The sequence below is a fragment of the Drosophila ananassae genome, chromosome 2L (genome assembly GCF_017639315.1).
Source record: "Drosophila ananassae strain 14024-0371.13 chromosome 2L, ASM1763931v2, whole genome shotgun sequence".
NCBI classification, from domain to species: domain Eukaryota; kingdom Metazoa; phylum Arthropoda; class Insecta; order Diptera; family Drosophilidae; genus Drosophila; species Drosophila ananassae.
In genome coordinates, this window is record NC_057927.1 from 28,172,724 (window position 1) to 28,195,600 (window position 22,877).

The window sequence follows — 22,877 nt, forward strand, 5'->3', positions numbered from 1 at the left end:
AGTTGGCCAAAAACTACAACCGCTGGAGTCCTGGGGAAGATGTGCTTCCAGGGTGCTAATATGTCACGTGCGTCTGCAGAGGGTTAAAGGGATGGTGCAAGAGAGACGGCACATGGCTTTTTAATTACAGACAGCTGGCTCGCTCTCTCCGCTTCTCTGCTTATTCCTCCCACTCCCATTCCACTGCCATTCATCAATTATTTGCGTTTGGCAATGCTGCTGTGTGTGTATATGTGGGTGGGCAGTGCATTCCGTTTTATTGTATATATCATTTTAATCGATATTCCCCGACCAATTCCCGTAAATGCGCGCACCAATACATACACACACAATGTACAGTGGAGGCCCTCCGATAAGGACTTCTCCGCATAAGTATGAGAAACTAATTTTTCAAGGCGGCTGGCCGCACTCCGAGGGCACCTAGCAAAGAAGCTACTCGATAATTGCATTCGACCGTTGGCCCAAGGCCCCTTCAATTATTTGGCGCCCACTGTAGCTCACTATGTGTGGACGGGGCGAGGGGTGACACCGTACAACTTCAACGTCGACGCACCCCCGGCTGTGTTGTCACTTGACAGTCACAAATGTGCAGATTAAAAAAGAGACAATTCGGAAAATAAAAAACAAGATGCGAAAGGTCCCTACTGGCAGTAAAATGTTTAAATGGTTACTTATGTAACGCCAATAACATGTTGTACAGTGGGAGATACGTACAAGGAACTATTATCTTTTGATGCCTATTGCCTGACAAGTATTTAATAGAGAGTGGTAGCAAGACTACGGCAGAAGCCCCCTTTGTAATCCCCCTTTTTAGAATCAGCAATGCTATCTATACCTATCCCTAGGCCCGCGACTGTGTGTATCCCAACCAATCAGTTCAAATTACGGAGCTCAGTCCTGAAGCAAGACACATTTCTTGGGGAAAAGGCACAGGCAGGCTGGCAGGCTGGCACTACAAGTCGATTGCCTCCCGCTTCTGGCTCCTGGCCCCTCGACCCGTGACCCGTCACAGCTACAGAAGAAATCCACTTGAGGGGAATATAAAGTGAAACCTATGAACACTCATACAACCATGCATGCGCAGGGACTCGGCGACAAAGTTGCAACAAAGCAGTGGAAAAGGAGCTCCGAGACGGAGACACCTCGCTTCGGAACGTGGCTACGACAGACAACTGGAGCAGGACGAGCCAAGTAAGTGTGTGTGTGTGCGGGTAAGAGCTTTGGATGCCATTAATGAAAGGATTTTCAACTTGACGTGGTGCGACAAGGCGAACACACACAGGCACAGACACACCAAGCGTCTGACATGGCAAGTGGAGAGAAGAGGCGCTGGCGGGGCTCAGCTCGCCCTCGCAACACACACCCCACAGCGGCACACACACAAATGTTGCTGGAAACAACATCGCTGCGAATGCCACAGCCCGGAGTAAAATGTGGCAATAAATCTAATGGAAACTCGCAGCACTGAGGGAAAGAACCAACTGGGGACGAGTGCTGCCAGTTCAGCGGATTTATTTTGGAATACAAACATGAGGATCCATTTTTGCTTAGTTTTTAAAAGAAATGGCAACTCAAAATATCATAAATATTTCAATCTTAAGAATGCAAGAAAGAACATTTATATGCCAAATATCCATAGTGTAGTTCAACAAACGAAAGTTTTGGAACAATTGTGGCTTATATTCTTACATATTTAGCCTTTTCCGGCCAAATTCTCGCCAGTAGCTCAGAACCGGCTCGAGGGAAGGGGACGACAAGGAATGGCAAGAAAAGGAAAGGCATGGAAGCCGGAGTCAGAGCCCGAGCCGGGCCAGATCCCGCCATCGTTCGGCAGCAACAACAAGTAGAACAACAACAACAGCAATCGACAACGACGACGACGACGGTCGGTCCACTGCAGGGTGACAGGAAACATGAATGGATGGTTTTCGTATTCGGTGTGCGTGTGTATCTGTGTGCAGGGCGAAGCGAACGCTTCCAACGATCCGGCGACGAAGGAGCGAAGCCAGCCAGGCAACGAGAAATAAAGTAAAAAAAAAAAACAAAAAAGGAAAACTCATCATGGATGAAAATCAAAAGCAGAAACGGCAACGGCGGGTAGAAGCTGAAGTGGAATTTGAATTAATGCAGCAAGGGTCGTACGGTGGCACACACAAACACATACACCGGTATAGACACACATACACAAGCACAATGAGTGTAACGAACGAGTGACGGTTGGAACGTCGCTCGGAATAACGTTCAAAAGTGGAATCAAGGCAAAGGGAGAGCGGAGGGCAGGGAAGGGTCCGTGGCAAACAACTGTCTGATGGTGGTGCTGCTGGCTGTGGCACTGGCAATGGATGGTAGAACGAAAGTGGTTGTGGTAGTGGTAGTGGTGCCGATGGTGGTAGGTTTTCCAGCTAAAAGCCGGCTACATGTATTAAAATATCGCGGGAACAAAAACAAAGCCCAGCACAGCAGCCAAGGGAGTGGTCCTGTCCTGCGCCCTCTCGCCTCCTGCTCCCGGGCTTATAATTTCATAACCAACAGACACAGACACAGATACAGGCGTACTGGCACACAGATATAACGACACACCCACAGACGGGCAGGACGGACGGGACGGACCAGCTTGCATATAAATTGTGCGAGGGCAGAACGTGGTAAATGCGATTTTGCAGAAAGGTAAAGCCGGCAGCAGTTGTGGGGGTTGGTGGTGGAGGAGGCGGCGGACGAGGGTGCCATAACAGGAGAGGGGGAACTGGATTGGAAAGGGGTGTCCCTGCAGGCTGGAGGAATTACGTGCACAACGCGAATGAGCGTAATTTTTAATACAATGTCGCACTCGCCGCACGCCCATTCACAGCAGTGGCGGGAAGATAAACAAGGGACCTGGAACTGAAACTGAAACAGACTGCAGCAGTCCTCGCCTGCAACTGTCGCAAAATATCACTCTAATATGGAGTGATTGTTCGAGATTGCACACAATGGGAGTGGGGGCAGTGGCATGCAGTAACGCTTGTTCCCATAGACTTTTTCTATAGATTATAAACAAATTTAAAGGAAGAATCCCCAACCGAAGCATGACGGCTGATGGGGCATAGACAAGATGCGAGAGGAACGAAAGTGAGGGCCAACCAACCGCGGCCATAACAGAGGAGGCAACGGTCGTGTGTGCTCCACTTTTTGTAGGTCAAACTTTAAAGGCACGGCCCAAGCCCATACGCCGGCACACAGACGACTCTCCAAAAAGAAACAAGAAGTGTAAACAAAGAGGAGGCGGAGAAGGAAGACGACCCAAAAGGAACAAAGACACAAGCACGGAGAGTGGCGGGCGGCAGGGCGAGCAAAAATTGTTTAATGCAATGGAGATGTGGAGAGGAGGCACGGACTCCACTCTTTCCCTTTCCGAAGAAAAGGGCATGGGCCAAATAACGAAAAGAAGCCTTCCCGCCGCCCTGGCTTCCTTAATATATGCACAGTTGGCTAAGTCGCAGAATTCTTCCGCTTGGCAAGGACCAAGGATGGCGGGAGAACTCGCCAGACTCGCCTCGAATAACGGAATCGGAATGCAGCAGAAGACACTCCACTTAATAGGACCGGGAAGGCGCATTGGAGGCATGTCATCATCATAGTCGAGCCCTCTCTTTTGACTGTGCGCGGCTTCGGCTTCACTTGATTTTCATTTATATTTTTTGTTTTGTTTTGTTTTGGTTTCTGTTTCCTCCACGGCTTGCCGGCTAACCCTCCCCTTCCACCATCACCGCCACCGTCACCGTCACCATCACAGCCAGCACCTCCTCCTCCGCCCCATCCTCCTGCCAGAACGAGGGGAGGGCGAGTCAGCTGTGACAACAACAAGTTTCTCTGTTATTGCCCGTGATTGCGGTGCCTACTTGCGTTGGAAATGGCTGTTTCTGCTGATGCGGTGTACCTATGTGTGTAGATACGGAAATAAATGTATTTATTGCATGCCCGCGTGAGTCACACTCTCCGTTGCTCACACATGACATTGGATAGCGGCGGTTCCTGCTCTTTTTATCTCAAACTGAAGCCACACACACACACCCGTTCCCCACAAAAATAAAAGCTCTCGAAGGTCGCATCGAACCACACACGCCTCACCCTAGCCGACTGCTTTGATTTGTGTATTCGCATAGATTTGTTTATGTTTCTCTGGCTAATCGTTGGCATCAAAGTTCGTTGACTCGCACTCGAATCCGAGACATCTCCTCCGCCACTCGCGGAACCCAAAACAATCAATTGCAGCGGCGTGGAATTTGCGAATCACAGACCGATGACTAGATACCGGGACGCCTGAGCCTGATATGAGTGGCCGGCTGCTAATATATGTATGGTATGTGGGCTCTCCACCTCGCTCACTGCCTCGCCAATAAAACAATTAACCGGTTTCCGTTTAAATGGAAACGTGAAGTCGCATCACGTGCACCGAGCGGGCCGGCCATCAACCAAACATTATAGCCAGAAGCACACCTGATAGCGCGCTCTTGGCGGGCTTTGCCAGATAAGCGTGATTGCGAAATCTCGCAAGACCTGCGTCCAAAACACGGTCCAAATGAGGCCTATGAATCCCAATTGACAGACTAAAGGGCTCCAAATGTCTGGTGTTCTGCGTGTTTCTATTAAGGGGGCCAGCCCATGTGTCGTGCTAAAGAATTCAATTTTTGTTATTAAATTTTTTGACATTTTTAGAATATGGGGGTAAAGTGATTTTCGAAAATTCAAACTAGTAGATATAGCAGCTAAAAGGATGAGCTACTCGTTCGCTGCGAACTTTGACTTTAAAGGCGTTTTTCTCAAAAGCATGCTTTAAAAACTCTTTTCCATCGTATCTCAAAAATGGCTTGATACCACAGAATGCCTTGAAATTTGTAGAGTTTGTAGAGACTCAGAATACCAAATATTGTATTTTTTATAGAAGAAAAACAACAAGAACAACCCTAAAATGTGAATTTTTTTTTTAAATTCTAAAATTTCTACAATTTGCAGTATATTTTATTGCACCGAATTTGGCCAATCTAGATTAAAATGCCTCTAATTTCAAATAATTCTGTTTTAAATAACCCGATGACCGAGAGTCGTGCAGAAAGTTGGAAAACATATTTAAAGTGTTTTTTTAGGGTTCTAACAACGGTGAACTCTGTCGTTGCACACTGTTTTTATTTCAAAATTAATAATTGCATTGTTTAAGTACATGTTAATAAATGAGTTCCGGGAGTCAGGAACAAAATCTTGGAAATCTATATTTTCATTCGATGTAGAACCCTCTACCAGGGCATAGATAAGCTGGACGGGTCGACGGGAAAACCGAACCCCAAAATGTGAATGAATGCCTCAACATTTTGTGTACAAACTCTTTCTTGTTGTTTTCCTCTTCGTTTCACCGTTGCGTTTGCGGCCTTTGTTGTTATTGTTGTGGCGGCAAGTGCCGGTTCTCTCTGCTTTCTGTCCGTCTCCGTCTCTGCCTCCCTCTCACTCGCCCAACACCCTACACCCGGCACTTAAACGGCAAAATGTCAAGGGGAGGCCATGGAGTGGGGTGGGGGCTCCCATGGAGTGGAGTGGGGTGGGGTCCCATGGTGGGGCAGAAAAACGCGCGGAATCTCGGAACAATGTTTTATGTGTGTCAGTGTGTCTGCCTGGCCTGCCTTTATTTCCAACCGCCTTCGAGTGGGACTTGGCAATCTTCACGGAGCTGAATGGAGTGCGACCAAGACGAAACCCTAAAAAGTAACAGTAAATATTGCAGCCTCCCTCCCACACAAGCACCCATACAGCCTCACTCACATCCACGAGCATGAAACGTGACGAGCCCCTCTGAAGAATGGGAGTGGGGAGGGGGAAGGGGGATGCCTAGCATAAAGCCACAACAACAAGAAACACTTGCTCACCAAAGGCCTGCACACGGAGTGGTGGGTGTGGGTGTTGGTGTGGGCGTGTGTGTAAGGTCGATGGAATCAAAATCAGTGTCAATGTCAAAAAAGCACTAAAATGGAAAGACTCAGGACTTGGCTCCTAAATACCATCCCCAAGCGATTATCTGCCCTACACATTTCAGATGATAATATTCCAAAATTAAAACTCATCTCCTACCTAAAAACAATACCCTCTTAGAATTATTCTCTTAAAATATATTCCTCACTTTATAAACCTTTTTTTAACTTAACTTACCGGTGGCGGTGTCCTATACTGCTGCGATGGTCCTAGCTGGGGACTGTAGGGCCGCGGCGGAGGCGCCCAGCCGCCTTGTTGCGCCCCGTACGGTTGGTGCTGTGGCGGAGGAGGCCCATGGCCTGGTGGCGGGGGAGGCGGACCTCCCGCTTGCTGCTGTGCTGCCGCTGCTGCTGCTGAAGCTGCCGCTTGTTGGGGATCGTAGCTATTGGCGTAGCGGTGCTGGGGCGGAGGCGGCGGATTCGAGGATTGCAGAAGCGAATTCAGCGTTGGCGTGGGTCCCTGTGGTGGCTGTCCGGGAATATAGCGCTGCTGCTGCGGCGGCCGGTTGGGGGAGCCTCCTGGACCCGGCTGCTGCTGTTGCTGGGGCGGTTGCTGCTGCTGCTGCTGAGGAGGCTTGCCGCCTGGCAGCGGTTGTCCGTAACGGTAGGGATCCATGTTGGGATCGGTGTGGTAGCGGGCATACGCAGGATGCGAATGCGGTGGCGGCAGGTGAGCGTAGTCCTCCTTAACGCCGGGCGCATGCTCAGGTGCTCCTCCGGGCGGTGGTGGCGCCGGTCCGCCGTGGTGCGGCTGTTGTTGTTGCTGCATGTGAGGCGGCGGCGGGTGCTGCTGCTGCTGGTGCAGGTGATGATAATGCATGACAGCAGCCGGGTCTGGCGGACCGCCGGGTGCGGAGCCAGGGGGTGGTGGGGCACCATAGGGGTGAGGCGCTATACTCTGCTGCTGGACGCTGGGGTCACTGCCGTTGTTACTGTTATTATTGGGAGTGGGCGGGCCCGAAGTTGGCGGTGTGGCACCTGCCGCCGACGGGGGCGTGGCAGAGGGGGCAGGAGCTCCAGCACCAGCGCCACCGGGCTGCTGCTGCGACTGCTGCGTTTGCGGAGACTTTATTTTTTCATTCATGGTTGCTCATCTGCTGGTGGGGCTCCTGATGGCTCGATGCGGTGGCGGCGACTGGAAAACACCAGGAACCACCAACAACAACGCTTGACGCTGATGACGACTTGTCCGACTGCAGCGGCGATTTTGAGGTTATGTTAGCTGCAAGTTATCAAAGAGTTCGATTAGCATTGTGCATTGGAGCCTAAACTTCAAAGAGCCTTTTAATAAGGCAACCTCACGGAGAAAACATAAATAATTTGTACTCGTTCATTGCTGTTGTGTATTGAAAAGTCCGCTACCAACACACGCACATGCACTCGACACGCACACGCACACGACACACACACTCACACATCACTCATACCACAACAACAATCATTTCTGCCGCGTGCATTGACAACCCTGCCGCCTGGCTCTCACGGCTTGAGCGCACTCGCTCTCGCATATACTCTTTCTCTCTCTCACACTCGCTCGCTGGCTCTCTTTTTACATTTGGCGGCTACACACGCACACGCCGTATCCATCTCTATCTCACTCGCACTTGCTCGATGGCCGTGCTAGAGGCATACGCCGCTCTCTCTCACACTTATGCGCCTCCCTGGGCAGAGGCTTTATTAGTTTCTGTGTGAAACGAAACGAACGAAACGGACGGCAGTAATGATTTTTTCGTAATTATTTTCTATGCCGAATTTTCGCGTTTACACAGCACTGGCACACCATTGTGGTATCTCACAATTCAATTTATAATTCTCAGATCTCAGATGCGCCGCCAATTATTGACTTGTCCGGCTTGCTAAGGATTTGGGGCTAACGATTTATAAATAATTGCCAGCCATACAGCTAGACGCTATGCTTGCTTCGTTTGTTGCGCGTTCACTTTGCCTCTGCCTCCGTCGACGCTTTTGCTTTGGCTGCTGCTGCGGCGGGCCGCCGCTGCTGCTGACGTTTGTGTCTTGGAGGTTTTTGCGTTTTTCTGCGGTTTTTCGCCAAGTGTCGCGGTGATGCAAGGATCTGAAATCCTCAGCATTAGCTGAGCATATACACATGCATGTATATGCAAACACTCACACACTACACTCTAGGGCTTGCGGGCGGGAGCAGCGGAAACAGCAGCCCCAACTGCAACTGAATTTTTCACTCGGGCGAAAGTCCGGCGGCAGATTGAATTGTGTGGCTTTGGATGGCTTTTCTTAACTAGAAATCTACATACACGCACACCCACTTACACATAGAAGAATATTCACGCATTGACGACCGTCCACAGACTGGCTATATATGCTATATATACTAAAAACGAACTCGCAGCAAACTCGGTACACGAACGGAAAACGGAATACAAAACGAATGAAACGAATTGAGTTGGGCAGCCAGCAGGCAGAGTGGAAGTGTATGCAAGTCTTGTCTGTTCTGTCTGCGCTGCGCTGCGCCGAGTTTTTCGGTTTTCGGGCCTCGGTTTCGGGCTTTGGCTTTTTTCGCCAGGCTCTGGGCGCTGCCAAAAAGACACTGCGGCGGCCAAACTCACTCGCGGCTGATCGCCAGAGGGGCCCTGCACAGGCTGCACATACTTTTCACTATTAATGCGCTGTATTTCACTTAATTTTCCAACAATTTCGCAGCATGACGACGAAGCGACTTTACAATTTTTGCGGCGTTGCCAGAGTGGAGTTAAAAATGGCGGCCCAAATGGGCGAGAGAAAAATTGAATGTGACCAGATTACCTCATGCGGTTACATTCAGTATTTTTTTTGTTTTAATTATCATTTTTATGGTCTCACTTTCTCAACAGACTGTCTCTCGAAAGTGTGGTCACACTTTCTCAACAGAGACCTCCATAGCCTGGTCGCACTGAAATACAAAAATACGACATAGTGCGCCACCTGGGTGTCAGGTTAAGATTTTTAGGGCGGATTTTTATATTTTTTCGGCCGAGCTTCAAAAACCTGGCCACTTTTTTATATATTTTTTCGGCCGAACGCCGTCCATTTCCAACACTTTTTTTTTTCAAATTTGAATTTGAAAAAAGCCGGGAAAATCTCTGGAACGATGCCTCCGAAAGATGATAATCGTGGAACGTAACGGTCCCGGGCGGGCCTCCGCGGTTATAGGAGACAACGGGACGGGCGGTACGAGAGTCAAGCAAGGAGCAAGGGAAAGCTAACGGAGAAAGTGAAGGTCCTGTAACGCGAGGGATAGCCAACAGGGAATCAAGCCCAACAGAGAAACCAAGGGACACCACGGGAAGTCAAGAGAATCCTGATCCAGGCGCTGGAGCGTAAGCACAGCGATCCACCTGGAGTCAAAGGAGACGCGACGCCCAAACCTCTGGCCTACCGTAGATCCTGCGGGGCGTAGGCACGCAGGTGTTTGGAGGCGAGTGGCGAACGCGACCGGGGGCGTGTCCTGTACGTTAGGAAGGCCTTCGTGCCCTGATCCGGCCGCTAAGCAGCGAGGAGCATATCCTGCCGGCACTCGGTCTAGGATTAGGTGCCACGGCGAAATGGAAAATCCAGGCATGCCAAAGGCGACGACGAGGGAGCAGCAGCGACGGACAGGCAGCGGCAGCAGAAGACGACAAGCAGCAACACAGGCCCCGCAACCAGAGTCCGTGAGTCCGAACGAAGGGAACCGAGAGCCGTTTCGGCGCCAGGCACCAAGACCGCACGACCTGCCGGGCGCAAGCTTTGGGAGGGCGTGCGTATTGGCACCAACCCGGAGCGGGGATCGGGGATCGACGGGAGGGCGAGCGGTCGGTCGGCTGATCCAGACAGCCGGTGAGATTCTCTTTATGCCTTTGTAAATTAATTACAATAAAGGGGATTTATTTGAAAAGAAGCAATACCGTGTTATTTCTGGGCTCGGGCAATCACGTCGAATCTATAAATTCGGTGGAACGAACCCTCAACCTCTGTGAGCTAGCCGCGGCGTTTGTTGCGAGCAAAACATAGCAAAACAGTTCGTTACACGTTTTGAGAACATGAACTATGTAATCAAGACGCAGGAGGAGCTCACCGAATCTATGACAGCCATTGTGGACATTGTCTTCCGCATTGCACTGGATAATACTGGAAATACGGATGTACGGATTGCCACAAGTCCAACAAGTACAATGAAAACGCGTTTCTTCCTTCGGTGGGCATTGTGATGGGCAGCCAGAAGAAGTCGCCCGCCTCCTCGGACGAAATGCGGCAGTTGGAGCAGAAAGACAGCATGTGCAAAACTCCCGAGGACCTGTTAAGTATTTCCACCCTACAGCCTCAAATCCTCAATGCCCAATCTCATATATTTTTTTTTTATTTTTTATTATTTATTATTTATTTAAAAATATTTTAAAACATTTATCAACGTGTTTTGTTTTTTTTTTTTATTGGATAAAGCCAGGTCACTACACATACAGTGGTGGGTCCGCAACTTATTTCATTAGGCCCTCTTCTTTGATGGCCCGTCGAGCCCTGCATTGCCATGGTGTCTAATATAAAATTCATAATTAATTAAATTACACATTTTTAAATGAAAGTAAACCATACCTCTTTTCTCCTCGATCGTTTGGTCCTTGATCCTCCAATAAGTTATAACTGGAAAATAAAATTTATTAATATCTAATAATGTTAAAAATCGTTAAAAAACTTACACATCCACCAGGTTCTTGTGTTGTTTTTGTATAACAACTGTGGTAAGAGTTGCCATGAAGATGATGGCCTCCTCCACGTTCTCCAATTCCTTAAACTTTTGAAACGCTTCGCTAGCAGCATCGTATGGTGTTCCTTGAATGGATGAACCCATGCTCTCAAACAAATCTGAGTTCACCGATTGGAGGGTCACCATGCGTTCGGGAAACGTTTGAAAAATATTTCTCAGGAAATATTGTATAGCTGAAAGCTAAAATAATAAATTTTAAAAATTATTCAAAATTATTTATTATCTAGTAATATCATACCTCGTTCTCATATCGAGCTTGTAATTTTTGGGGCACTGTCCTCTCCACTACCGTTTTGATGGATTTAATTTTATCCATATAAGTTGACTTTGATAAAAATTGTTGCAGCAGGTGTCGCAAGATAACATCGACGTGACCCATTGAATTTAACTTATCCACAAGGTGGCGCAGATCGTAAATAACGGGAAGTCCCTGGCTCTTTAAAAAGTTGATTGCATCACCATTTGATGCGCATTTGTCTGCTGCCCCTTCTAAACGGCTATATAAAACGCCGTTAGCTTTAATGAGGTCAGTTGCATTTTTGACACCAACTTTAATTGCTAAAGAACCTATTTGTTCGTGTCCAGAAGTCATCTAAAAAAAAAACATAAAAAACATGAAAAATGTACAAAATTTACTCACTGTTTTCAAATAAATTATTTGAAAATGTCCTTTTAAATTCGAAATTCCCACGCAAAACACCTTCCATTTTGCATATCGTGATGGTGCATTCTAAAAAAGGTATGAGTATGATAGTTAATAAAGTTCGTTCATTAAAATTTGAATAACTTACGTCAATGTCCTTTAAATGGAACTCATCAAATATCAAAAATAAGGGCTCCTCCTTATTAAGGAAAAATCTAATATTGCTTCCCATAACCGAAATTCCGTTTTTATAAGTAGAGCTATGACTCTCTACCCACTCCAGAAATTTTTCAGAGAATTCCATATTTTGGAATGTCGTCAAACTGGTTATTTTATGAATCATCCTTTCTGAAATTATAAATCAATGAAAATAATATTAATGTGGGCAAGGACAACGGAGCACTGGTAATCATAGACCCCAAGAAGGACGCCGAGGACAAGAAGGGGAGTGGGGCGATGCTCGTGTCAAGCTCACACTATCCCTCAGTCCAATCCTGTGCAGCCTGTTCGGGTCGGAGGTTTTGCTGCTTGAACTCCTGCAGCTACCGTGAGTTGGCCGACTACTGCCGCCACTGCCTCGGAGATCGAACCATCATTAGAGCCATTCTCAATGACCCAATGATGGTCCTGTGTCTGCGTGGCGGATCCGAAACGACCGACTTGAACTCTTACTTTTACTCACCTTTTTATTTTAATTTAATTTGTTAAATTCACAGATCAGATTGTCTTGTTTTAATCACTTTGCCAATTTGTGTCAAATGTCAAATAAAAGAAAGGGACGATAAGAGCGAGAGAGAGATACTCAACTTTCTCTTTTTTGCAACTTTTTTTTTTGAGCTTTTCCTCAATTTTCCTTGGGTATGCTCGAATTTTCAATCATGTTAAATTATAATAAAAAATTTTACAAAGCAAAAAAATAAAAAAAAAGCATATTTTCATTTATTTTTCGATAAGTTTAAAAATGTACATTATTTTTGGAAAATATATTTTAGAGGGTATTCTAACAATTCATCAATGTAATCATGAATCAACTCCCAAAAGGAATTGAAAAAGAATGACAGTTGATTTGATTTTTCATTTAAGAAATCAAGTAATTTCAATTAAGAGCAAATCAGCAAGCAATTTGGAATTTATTTAAGCCAAAAAAAGCAAAAATGAATTTTTATTTCGTAAGTAAAGTGCAACGCAGTTAAGAAGACATCTCCGACCCTATAAAGTATATATATTCTTGATCAGGATCACTCCTGAGTCGATATAAGTCGATTTCATTCCTTATCAACTTCGGCTCCGCCCGTTGTTAGCTTTCCTTTTCTTATTTGATACTTTTTTTATTAATTTTTTTAGGGAAATAATTTTTATTATGGAGTTGGATCTGCTCCACAGCAGAACCAACCAAATTTGCAAGACGCTGCACGTCTTTTGGCAGATGCATTTAGGTTGTCAGGTGCAGCAGCAGCAGCAGCAGCAGGAACAGCACCATCAGAACCACCACCACCACCACCACCAACCGGTGAGACACTGCCTTTTTCAGATGCAGCAGCAGCACCAACACCCCCACCAACACTGCCTTTTTCAGATGCAGCAGCAGCACCAACATCCCCACCAACACTGCCTTTTTCAGATGCAGCAGCAGCACCAACACCACCAACGTCGACACCTTTATTTCCATCACCCTCACCACCCCCCCCCCCCCCCCCCAAAAAAAAAAGGGTATACAAAAAATCAAAACCAAACTCCTTGTGGGTGATTCCAGAAGGTCCGAGGGACGACGGAATTGAGCCCAGAATTTTCGAATGCACTCCCACTCAGTGCAAATATTGTTTTGCGAAATTTCGCGCAAAGTGGGAGGTTGAGGAGCACATGGAGACATGTCTCCAAATTCCGAAAACGTTTCCGTGCAATCTTTGCCCATTTATCGGAAAATCAGCAAAGGGCAACCATATTCGGTTTTGCAAGGGTGAAAGCGGTAAAAAATTTATACCAAATATATTCCACGAAGAATATAGGAAAAAATGGATGCAATTAAGAGAGAAAGATGATATTAATGAAGACGGAACGTATTCCGAGGTTCAATTTTAAATTCCTCGTTTGTAAGTTGAAAGCATATAAAGGAATCTACAATCTTAAATAATACATATATTTTTTGTTATCCAATTTTAGATGCACCAAAAATTAGTCGGATAATGTCGCAAATATAGTAGTCCGCGGATATCAGCAACCATGGAGGTGTTCCAGACCGATTCCTACTACATATTCGTGAAAAGGGACAAGAGTCTCTGGTGGAATCGCAAGACCTCGGAGTTTGCCATAAAAGCAGGTAATTTCCTCATATTAAGAGATGCAAACAAAGCAAATGATTCATGTTCAGTTTGTTTGATTTTCAGTATAAATGATTAATGTCCAGGAACAAGACCGGAAGCGGCAGTCATTAAAAATGCAGTTCCTTGGTATCAAGGTCATTGTGTGTCTCTAATGCTTAATCATCCGCCAAATGCGCACTAAGCTTATACAGACATTAAACGGAATCTGGTTTGATACAAAAATTCTAAAAATAATGACACCAGAAACCCCGCCAGCATTATCCAATTGACAACCTACCGAGTCTATTAATAATCTCTATAAAATAAATGTCGGATGCATGTCCTGCCATCAGGATTCGTACCTCTAATTGCTTGTTTATTGCGCAGCTATTACACTTGGATCATTGTCGCTGACACGCAACCTGTCGTATTTAATTGACTCCTCGGACTTCCATAACTGTTGCAGCCCCTCCACCTTCCCTGCCGGTTCCCAGGAGTAACCACTGTCCGTGACTCATCATCCGTGGGGTGGCCGGATCCCTTTCCCCAAAAACCTTTCTCCGACGCAGCCAATAAATCTGTTCCAAGGTCAACGGAGTAGCTCCGCCCGACAAGTTTCATTGTTTGCCCAAAATTGTTTGTCCGCACGATGAAAAGTGGACTTCACATAATTTATGGCTTCCACCAATCTTCCGGTCTAGGGACTTACAGATAAACAGCAGTCGGTCAGAACGTTTTTTTCGCACTATCAGTCTGGCAAACCAGATAAGTTCTTCCGAAGATAAGATTAAAGCATAAAATTTAACAATTTAAAAGTAACTTGGGAGCTGTGTCACCCAGCTCTCATCCACCTCACAAGGATGCTCAAGGTTGCACGTACATTGTGTGTAGGTGGCATGTAAAGGGCACTCTCCATGCCTGTTTTTAGCTGCAAGAGGCCTGGTGGCGGGGCCGTTTAGAGGGTGCACAGTAATGAGCAGCCGTAACCCCAAAGGGGCCAATATGGCTACACGCAACGCCCCAGATGCAAATATGTAACGAGAAATTACAGACATGGGCGTCATTAGGCGGCGGTCAATATTGTACCGCCCAGCTTTTCAGGTATTTATTCCACCTATTTGAGTTTGCCCAAGTTCTTGGCCATGTTGCTCGAATCCGTCGTCATGACCAGGTGCGCAGTTCAAACGCTATCCAAAGATGCAGTTGACGGCCAAGAAATGAAGCCCATGCAGTTAAAGATTTTAGTTGCTCCAATTGTTATATATTCTTTGATTCTTATTTCTCAAAAGGTACTCTACACATATAATATATGCCTTATCCTTTTATGAATCATCCAAGCATCCGCTTATTATTTTTCCAAGAGTCTTCCACTAGATTTTTAATGAATATTTGCATCTTTCAGTTATTATTTGGCTCGCTTTAAGGACTCGTATCGGCAGGCCACCATCGATCTGATGTTGGGCAATCAGGTCTCCTCGGAATTGCTCACTGCTCTGGGTGGTCAAGCGGCGCCGGATGAGAACGATGCATCCGAAAACGCTGAACACGCCAAGATGCTTGTGGAGGACTGCCGTCGTCTGCTACTGGGATCCGCTCAGTATCCAGTCGGTACTTGGGGCCTCATCGACGCTGATCCAAGGTTAGTTTAAAGCTTGAAGCTTAAATTGAACAACATTAAAGAAATATTTTACAGCTCGGGAAATGCCAACGAAACCGAGGTGGATTCTATACTGCTGCTCACCGATGACTGCTACATTGTGGCCGAGTACGACTCGCATCTGGATAAGATCGTTCGTTTTGAGAAGGTGTACCTATCTCTGGTGCGTCTTATAGAGCTGGGCATGCACCAGCAGCCGAAGATATTCCAGGGATCAGCACCGGCCCATCTGTGTCTGCGAATAAACTATATAGTCGACGAGCAGGAGGGCTATTTTCGCATGTTCCGCTCCGCCAACTTGCGCTTCTTCAATAACGTTGCCTATGTAATCAAGATGCAGGAGGAGCTCACCGAGTCAATGACATCCATTGTGGATATGTTCCGCATTGCTCTGGATAATGCTGGAAATACGGATGTACGGATTGTCACTGGCGGAGTGCTTCAGCGAAGGAAAAGCAAGGTGCCCAACCTTGATGTACCCAGAGGCATGCCGCGAAACCGTTCCGAATCTCAGTTGGTGCAACTCAGCTCTAAGGCTTTGTCAAACGTAGCCGGGCAGTTCTCTAAACTGGGCCAGAGTTTTAAGAAGCCCTCGAGCTACCATTTAAATATCTTTAAATATGTAATATATATAGTATATATATCGGATGTCTTTCAACAAGAGGTATTAACGATAGGCGGTAACCTTACATCAATTTGGGACTTAGACGTTTTTGATCGAGTTGTGGTAGGTCAGTTAAGAAGTTCGTTTCTACAATATTAATGGTTTATTTTTTAATTCCATTCGAATTTACGTGATTCTGTAAACTAACAGAACTAACAGAATATATTTTGTTTTTTGAATTCGGAATTTTGCAAAGATGTGGCAGCACAAGAAATCAATTTTTTTTAGTAATTTTTAGTTTTCTATGTTCCTCTTTCGCTCTTTGAAAGTGTTACTCAACACTAAAGTTTTCCCGCCAGCTTTCTGAATTTCTTTCCAATAAGCGCACATAGAGTCAAAAGAAATCTGAAAATTATGTGCACTGGTTGTACTTGTTAAAATCAAAAGTTAAAAACAGTCAATATTCGAAATGATTCGCAAGGTCTGTGGCTTGCTGCTATTTTGGCAGTTATTATTATGCACACAGTACCAGGAATCGAGTGCCGCAGCATTTACACCGCGCCAAAACCGTTTTGATAAAGATGAGCCCTTACGAACTGCAGCGCCAACGACAGAAGCCACTGAAGGAACTACGAAAGTTGAAAGTGGTAAGAAAAGCACAGAATTATGTGTGTAAACTTGCTAAAAGTAGGACAAGTCACATTTGCAATGGCGTTAACAGTTAGATTTCAAAAATCACATCTCGTTTTTAGTGGTGTAAGTGAGGGGGGTTGGTCTCAATACACATAAAAGTGTCCAAATATTAAAAACTTAAAATAAAGAACTACAATTTTCAAATAGGTGAAAAATGTGTAATCTGCACTTATCAATATTGCAAGTCTGAGGTCCACCATTTTCTTCCAACTACGCTCTCCTAACGGCTCTTTCCATAAATACATACATACTTACATACATACTTTACAATTAGGCCTGTTGAAAAAATGTCGCCCATGCAGCCAGGGTATTAAGTGCGTACCCCAAATCCAATGCCCCGCTCATGTGCGCATGGAGAGCCATGAAAAGCCGCAGATCTGCGATCTTCCTGCTGGGAAATTTGGCTATTGTTGTCAGACAGGGCAGAACCACACTGCCCCACGTCCCGCGAACACCAAAGAGCGGCGATCAGGACTGCCTGCCATATTGTCTCCATCAGTTTTGGAGGAGGCGCGTCGGAATTTCGAGCATCTGATGCACGGAGTGGCTCAGATACCCGTGCGACGCGGTTTCCCCGATTTCGCCCACGGACTTGTGTTCCACTCCACCGCCAAGGACGATGTGCACAACTTTGCAATTTCCAATAGCGCCATCGAGCAGGTTATTACCACGCAGCTTTTTGGCCAGAAAGAGCAAGTACCTCTGGACGACTTTATAACCAATAACGTACCAACGAAATTCACGGAGACACCTTTGGCCAAGCACTGCCAACCGCCGCCTATTTGCCGTGACATTCAATCGGTATTTCGCAGTCTGGACGGAACTTGCAACAATCCCCTGCCCCAGCGTTCGCTATGGGGAGCTGCTGGCCAACCGATGGAACGACTTTTGCCCCCCGCATATGAGGATGGAATCTGGACACCGCGAGCCCATTCCGCCGATGGCACTCCACTACAGGGTGCACGTAAAGTCTCGCGGACTCTGCTGGCAGATGTGGACCGACCCCATCCCAAATATAATCTTCTGGTTATGCAGTTTGGCCAAGTTTTGGTATTTTAGTTACGTGTACATAATAGAGGAACAGCTTTCAGATTTCTGATTTTCTAGGCCCATGACATTTCTCAAACCTCGTCCGTAAGACTCGAGGATGGCAATCTTGTACAGTGCTGCTCCCCCGAGGGAAAGTTAGCCCTTAGCCCGCAGGAAAGGCACTTTGCCTGCATGCCCATCCATGTTGATCCAGAAGACGAGTTTTTCGCGTCTTTTGGTGTGCGTTGCCTGAACTTTGTACGCTTGTCTCTGGTGCCAAGTCCCGACTGTCAACTGGGCTATGGCAGGCAGCTGAGCAAGGTGACGCACTTTATCGATGCCTCGCCGGTTTACGGATCCAGTGAGCAGGCATCTCGAGACCTCAGAGCCTTCCGAGGCGGACGTTTGGAAATGCTCAACGATTTTGGCAGGGAACTGTTGCCACTAACCAATGACAAAAAGGCTTGTCCCAGCGAGGAAGCTGGAAAATCTTGTTTCAATTCGGGTAAGTTTTTCAGACTATATTGTGTCCTCTTTTTATACCCTTGCAGAGGGTATTATAATTTTGGTCAAAAGTGTGCAACGCAGTGAAGGAGACATCTCCGACCCTATAAAGTATATATATTCTTGATCAGGATCACCTCCTGAGTCGATATGAGCATGTCCGTCTGTCCGTCTGTCCGTCTGTCTGTCTGTCTGTCTGTCTGTCTGTCTGTTTCTACGCAAACTAGTCTCTCAGTTTTAAAGCTATCGAGTTGAAACTTTGCACACACCCTTCTTTCTGTTGCAGGCAGTACATAAGTCGGAACGGCCGGGATCGGTCGACTATATCCTATAGCTGCCATATAACTGATTGATCGGAAATGCCATAACTTCGTTGTTTTTTAAGATAGAGGATTGGGACTTTCCACACATGTTATATTTGATCAACATATCTTATGTACAAAATTTCATAAGGATCGGCCGACTATATCCTATAGCTGTCATACAACGATCGGAATTGGCATAACTTTGGTGTTTTTTAAGTTAGAAAGATGGGACTTGGTACAGATTCTATTTTGGACAAAATAATCTGATTTGCCAAATTTCATAAGGATCGGCCGCCTATATACGATCCGCTATATATCTAATAATATAAGATGCGTGGCGCCACCTAGCGGACTGCGACTGAACTGCAAGGGTATATCAACTTCGGCTCCGCACGAAGTTAGCTCGATTCGATTTTTTTACACTCTTTTTTTCCAATATGAAATTAAGAAACTATATCTCTTGAAACAATCAACCAAATTAACCTTAAACGCTGTTTAAATGAATTTTCTATCAATATCTCAATATTGATATAAATATAAATTCCCGAAGGATTCCCATTTAAATTTTAGCCAGAGCAGTATAACCATGAGACACTATGCTATGATACTCATACTATGAGATACTGGTATATGTACCTTCAACGATCATTTGATAGAATATTTAACTTTTTTCTTTAAAATTTTCTCAAAGAGTTTTTTTCAAAATCTTAAACAATGCATGGCAAGGACAATATCTTTCTAAAGAAATCATACCTTTTTTTGTGTAACAATTATTGTTTTACGTGGCTCACCAATTGTTTCAGGGGACGGCCGCACCAATCAGATCATATCACTCATCACCCTTCAGATTCTTCTTGCTCGCGAGCACAATCGAGTAGCGGACGTTTTGCAGCAACTGAATCCTTCGGCCACTGATGAATGGCTCTTCCAAGAGGCACGGCGCATTGTCATTGCGGAAATGCAACACATAACGTACAACGAGTTCTTGCCGATTATTATTGGACCGCAACAGATGAAGCGCTTTGGATTGGTTCCTCTTCACGAGGGATATGCTCGGAGCTATAATGCTGAAGTAAATCCTGCCATAACCAATGAATTTTCGGGAGCTGCCTTTCGCATGGGTCATTCCAGGTGGGACAAATAAAGGATTGCTGCCCTATCTAGTGATTAAATTATTTTTCTAATAGCGTCGATGGCAAGTTCCACATAAGACAAGAGCATGGCCACATCGACGAAGTGGTAAATATCCCAGATGTGATGTTTAATCCTTCCCGAATGCGGAAACGTGAATTTTATGACGACATGCTGCGCACTCTCTATACTCAACCGATGCAGCAGGTGGACAGCTCAATCACCCAAGGAGTAAGTATTTTACCTTTCCATGTGCTGGTTGATTATTTCTACTGAGCATATGCTTCGTCCCTGAGCAGCTTAGTCGTTTCCTCTTCCGTGGCGACAATCCCTTCGGCCTTGACTTGGCTGCTATCAATATTCAGAGGGGGCGCGACCAGGGTCTTCGTAGCTACAACGATTACCTGGAGCTGATGGGAGCGCCAAAGCTGAAAAGTTTCCAGCAGTTCCCCAGCGAGGTGAGTAGATGAATTTTGTATTGGTCGGCTCCAACCGAAATTCTAAAGGAAATTCTTGAATTTATTTAATATAACATATTATTTTGTCATAAATGTGTATAATTTCTGTTCTTGAGAATGAATTTTTCTTTTGTACTCCTTAGATCGGGCAGAAGTTGGCCCGTGCTTATCGCACCCCCGACGACATTGATTTGTGGGTGGGTGGATTGTTGGAGCAGTCCGTTGAAGGGGGCGTGGTTGGCGGGACTTTTGCAGAAATTATAGCCGATCAGTTTGCACGCTTTAAGCAAGGCGACCGATACTACTATGAGTACGACAAGGCAACCAATCCGGGGGCCTTTAACCCACAACAGCTGCAGGAGCTGCGAAAGGTGACATTGGCCCGGCTTTTGTGCGATAATTCGGATCGTCTAACACTGCAGGCAGTCCCCGTAGCTGCTTTTGTACGGGCGGATCACCCAGAGTGAGTGATGTAGCCTAATTTACATTCATATTAATGCTTAATCTTTCCCGATAGGAACCAAATGGTTGGCTGTGATGATCCGAACTTGCCTGCTGTTAATTTGCTTGCATGGCGCTCTTAAGATAATGTGTAAACGGATTTTAAATTTATTTATCGAGTTTTTATACTGTATTTTTATATGCCAATGTTCCAATGAATTGTATATCCCCGTTTTATGTAACTGCGGCTGAACAAAGAAACCAAAATAAAGGCCAATCGAATTGGATGCAGATATTAAGCTGATTTCCATTGCTAATAATACGCAAATTGCTACTGAAGAACGTAAAATTAGCTCCGTAAACTCTCTTTATATTGAAGCGCTCCCCGCTTGCTCTTCTCGTCCTGGTGTACTCTTTTCAACAATACATTGTTGGCTAGGAGAAAAATATTTTTTCAGAAATCAGAGCAGTTTCTTTTATACGGTCTTTTAAAAGTGTATTAATTAATTCTACTAATTTGATTTGCACCTCTGCTACTGTTTCTTTTATAAGGTATATATGTGAATATATTTCGTTTTTAGTTTTATTGTTTCTGGCGTGGATTCGCTCTTCGATTATCTAGTCAATTAGTGGATCTTCGCATTTGTAAATATCATGATATGCAAATTTCAAGCTAAATTAAAATGTATAACAGAATATTATTAAATGTCTATATCAATTCGCTCGACTTCGCGGGCAGTTGTGTGTCAACATACAGGTATCTGTGAAGTCTTGTTTAACCTTAGGTATTTGCTATTTGTTAATCTATTTTTATGTACTTTACGTAAGTCATGTGAACTAATCAGTTGTGTCAGACGTACATAAGTGATGCCCTGTGAAATCTGTGCCCTACCCGGCACTAAAAATCAAATCATTATTATTGGATCATTCAGAATAATTTGGATTGGTCGCTTTCATATGTAAATGAACATGAACAATTAGAGTTAAATCAGACATAAATATCTAGGGGGTGCCTGGAAGTATTCCATCAATCTATGGTAATAAATATAATTCAAGTGTCGTCAAAAGTTTCCTTTGCTAATTCAGGCAAGTGGTGTCAATTAAATTGTCAATAAACATTGTTTTGGTGCACCGCCGAATCAACCAACCACACCGTCTAACATTTGTCTGAATGGATGCCGTCGGATTTTTATTGCATGCTTTTGGAGCACGCTTTGCCAGAATAAAACTGGTTTCATGGCTATATTTTCACCAATTAGTAAACCAAAGTAAAAAAATGCCTAAATTAAAATTTGTATAAAATTTGTCAGTGCTGCCAATGGGACAGGCTATCGATTTGTGAATTATAATTATGCCGTGAATTCACTAGATGTTTTGAACAGTTCATTTAATTTCTGTTTTTTCCAGAGACCCCGAGAAGACAAGGGATGTATTTAGATGAGCTTAAGCAGACTGGGGAAGTACCGCCAACGGAGATGATTATTTTGCCCAGCATGAGCTATGACGATGTCGACTTTTAGCTGCTCATCTGGCTTAGGGCCAGTCATTGTGTTTTATTGACGAACTCGGGAGTGGAGTAAAGTGACAACTAAACTTAACTCTATTACTGATGCCCATGCCCATAGACATTTTCATCGGAGTAAGAAATGTAGAGAAAGTAGTCCTTGTCCTTATGTTCCTGGTACAGGGCTCCCATGGTGGCCGACGTTGGAGGTATAACGTTGTTTACGAAAAAGAATAGTGCGTCGTCCGGACGGAGGTGGATGCGCTTGCGGATAAGAAAGTAGAACTGACCCACCGTCAAGTCAGCTGGCACCAGGTACTTTTTCTTGTCCAGCTCAGGGTGGCGGGTCTTCGGTGCCTTCTCGACAATCACTGGCACACGGTCCGGGTACTTGCGTCGGATTTTGTCGCCCTCGTTGCGGCGCCTGTCGAACGTGTGATCCTTCTTGTATTGAAAGTGCATGTCCATTGGGTACCGACTTCTTTGCGAAACGATGTGGGGCGAAAAAATAAATTCGTTTTGGATTTGGTAATAATATTGTGGCTGCCTGTATTTTTTTCCAATGAAGTTTCGTTTTCTCTTCTATAGTGCCACAGCTGGGTTTGGCAGCTAAGGAAAAGCCACCTTAAGGCCCAGAAATGGAAAAATGTATTTTATAAAGAAAAACACATTTCACACGTTAATTTCATACAAAATAAAAAAAAAAACCTAAAAACACGTAATTATTTAAAATACGATTTTTTATACATATATTAATTTTAAAGGTTCACAAATACCAAATATTTGAAGTATATCTTAATACTCCGGCAGTTATTTATTAAATGTACTCTAAAATATTTTGAACAGATTTTAA

General features: G+C 45.1%; 5 protein-coding genes across 16 annotated transcripts in view; 2 read left to right on the plus strand and 3 right to left on the minus strand.

The window, feature by feature from the left end:
• Window positions 1-8,774, minus strand: part of LOC6505787 (trithorax group protein osa) — a 28,281-nt gene extending 19,507 nt beyond the window's left edge. For 7 of the 12 annotated variants that reach the window (XM_032449697.2, XM_032449695.2, XM_032449696.2 and 4 more), the window contains exons 1-2: window positions 8,286-8,618; window positions 6,175-7,218 (exon numbers count right to left, since the gene is read on the minus strand). In XM_032449697.2, the coding sequence (XP_032305588.1) occupies window positions 6,175-7,080 (906 nt within the window). In that variant the 5' untranslated portion in view covers window positions 7,081-7,218; window positions 8,286-8,618. The other 5 variants (XM_032449702.2, XM_032449701.2, XM_032449692.2 and 2 more) reach the window with 4 other exon arrangements.
• A 1,617-nt stretch (window positions 8,775-10,391) lies between these two features.
• On the minus strand, window positions 10,392-11,786 carry LOC116654571. Its single transcript, XM_032449839.2, has 6 exons — window positions 11,547-11,786; window positions 11,396-11,485; window positions 10,994-11,347; window positions 10,688-10,935; window positions 10,584-10,631; window positions 10,392-10,525 (listed from the first exon to the last, which is right to left on the minus strand). Exons 1-6 carry the CDS (start codon window positions 11,739-11,741, stop codon window positions 10,477-10,479), a joined length of 984 nt encoding a protein of 327 aa, XP_032305730.2. The 5' UTR covers window positions 11,742-11,786; the 3' UTR covers window positions 10,392-10,476.
• Window positions 11,787-14,846: 3,060 nt separating this feature from the next.
• Window positions 14,847-16,086, plus strand: LOC6505726 (phosphatidylinositide phosphatase SAC2). Its single transcript, XM_014905288.3, has 4 exons — window positions 14,847-14,869; window positions 15,101-15,337; window positions 15,392-15,977; window positions 16,063-16,086. The coding sequence occupies exons 1-4, from the start codon at window positions 14,862-14,864 to the stop codon at window positions 16,084-16,086; spliced, it is 855 nt and encodes a 284-aa protein (XP_014760774.2). The 5' UTR covers window positions 14,847-14,861.
• Window positions 16,087-16,286: 200 nt separating this feature from the next.
• On the plus strand, window positions 16,287-20,824 carry LOC6505727 (chorion peroxidase). The gene is made up of 8 exons (XM_001964338.4): window positions 16,287-16,606; window positions 16,927-17,702; window positions 17,760-18,186; window positions 19,294-19,621; window positions 19,678-19,852; window positions 19,921-20,079; window positions 20,223-20,542; window positions 20,597-20,824. Exons 1-8 carry the CDS (start codon window positions 16,429-16,431, stop codon window positions 20,661-20,663), a joined length of 2,430 nt encoding a protein of 809 aa, XP_001964374.1. The 5' UTR covers window positions 16,287-16,428; the 3' UTR covers window positions 20,664-20,824.
• Window positions 20,825-22,034: 1,210 nt separating this feature from the next.
• On the minus strand, window positions 22,035-22,654 carry LOC6505784 (gamma-aminobutyric acid receptor-associated protein). Its single transcript, XM_001964337.4, has one exon. The coding sequence runs from the start codon at window positions 22,490-22,492 to the stop codon at window positions 22,124-22,126; it is 369 nt and encodes a 122-aa protein (XP_001964373.1). The 5' UTR covers window positions 22,493-22,654; the 3' UTR covers window positions 22,035-22,123.
• Between the last annotated feature and the right edge of the window lie 223 nt (window positions 22,655-22,877).

Bases quoted from the DNA above. Each gene is read 5' to 3' on its own strand.
- LOC116654571 (XM_032449839.2), bottom strand. From the start codon at position 11,741: ATGATTCATAAAATAACCAGTTTGACGACATTCCAAAATATGGAATTC. The intron at 10,632-10,687 runs GTAAGTTTTTTA...TTTATTTTCCAG, and splicing joins CACAAGAACCTGGTGGATGT to TTATAACTTATTGGAGGATC. The intron at 10,526-10,583 runs GTATGGTTTACT...ATTTTATATTAG, and splicing joins AACGATCGAGGAGAAAAGAG to ACACCATGGCAATGCAGGGC.
- LOC6505727 (XM_001964338.4), top strand. From the start codon at position 16,429: ATGATTCGCAAGGTCTGTGGCTTGCTGCTATTTTGGCAGTTATTATTA. The intron at 18,187-19,293 runs GTAAGTTTTTCA...CAATTGTTTCAG, and splicing joins AAAATCTTGTTTCAATTCGG to GGGACGGCCGCACCAATCAG. The intron at 20,543-20,596 runs GTGAGTGATGTA...CTTTCCCGATAG, and splicing joins GTACGGGCGGATCACCCAGA to GAACCAAATGGTTGGCTGTG.
- LOC6505726 (XM_014905288.3), top strand. The intron at 15,338-15,391 runs GTTAGTTTAAAG...AATATTTTACAG, and splicing joins CTCATCGACGCTGATCCAAG to CTCGGGAAATGCCAACGAAA. The intron at 15,978-16,062 runs GTAATATATATA...TTTGGGACTTAG, and splicing joins ATTTAAATATCTTTAAATAT to ACGTTTTTGATCGAGTTGTG.
- LOC6505784 (XM_001964337.4), bottom strand. From the start codon at position 22,492: ATGGACATGCACTTTCAATACAAGAAGGATCACACGTTCGACAGGCGC.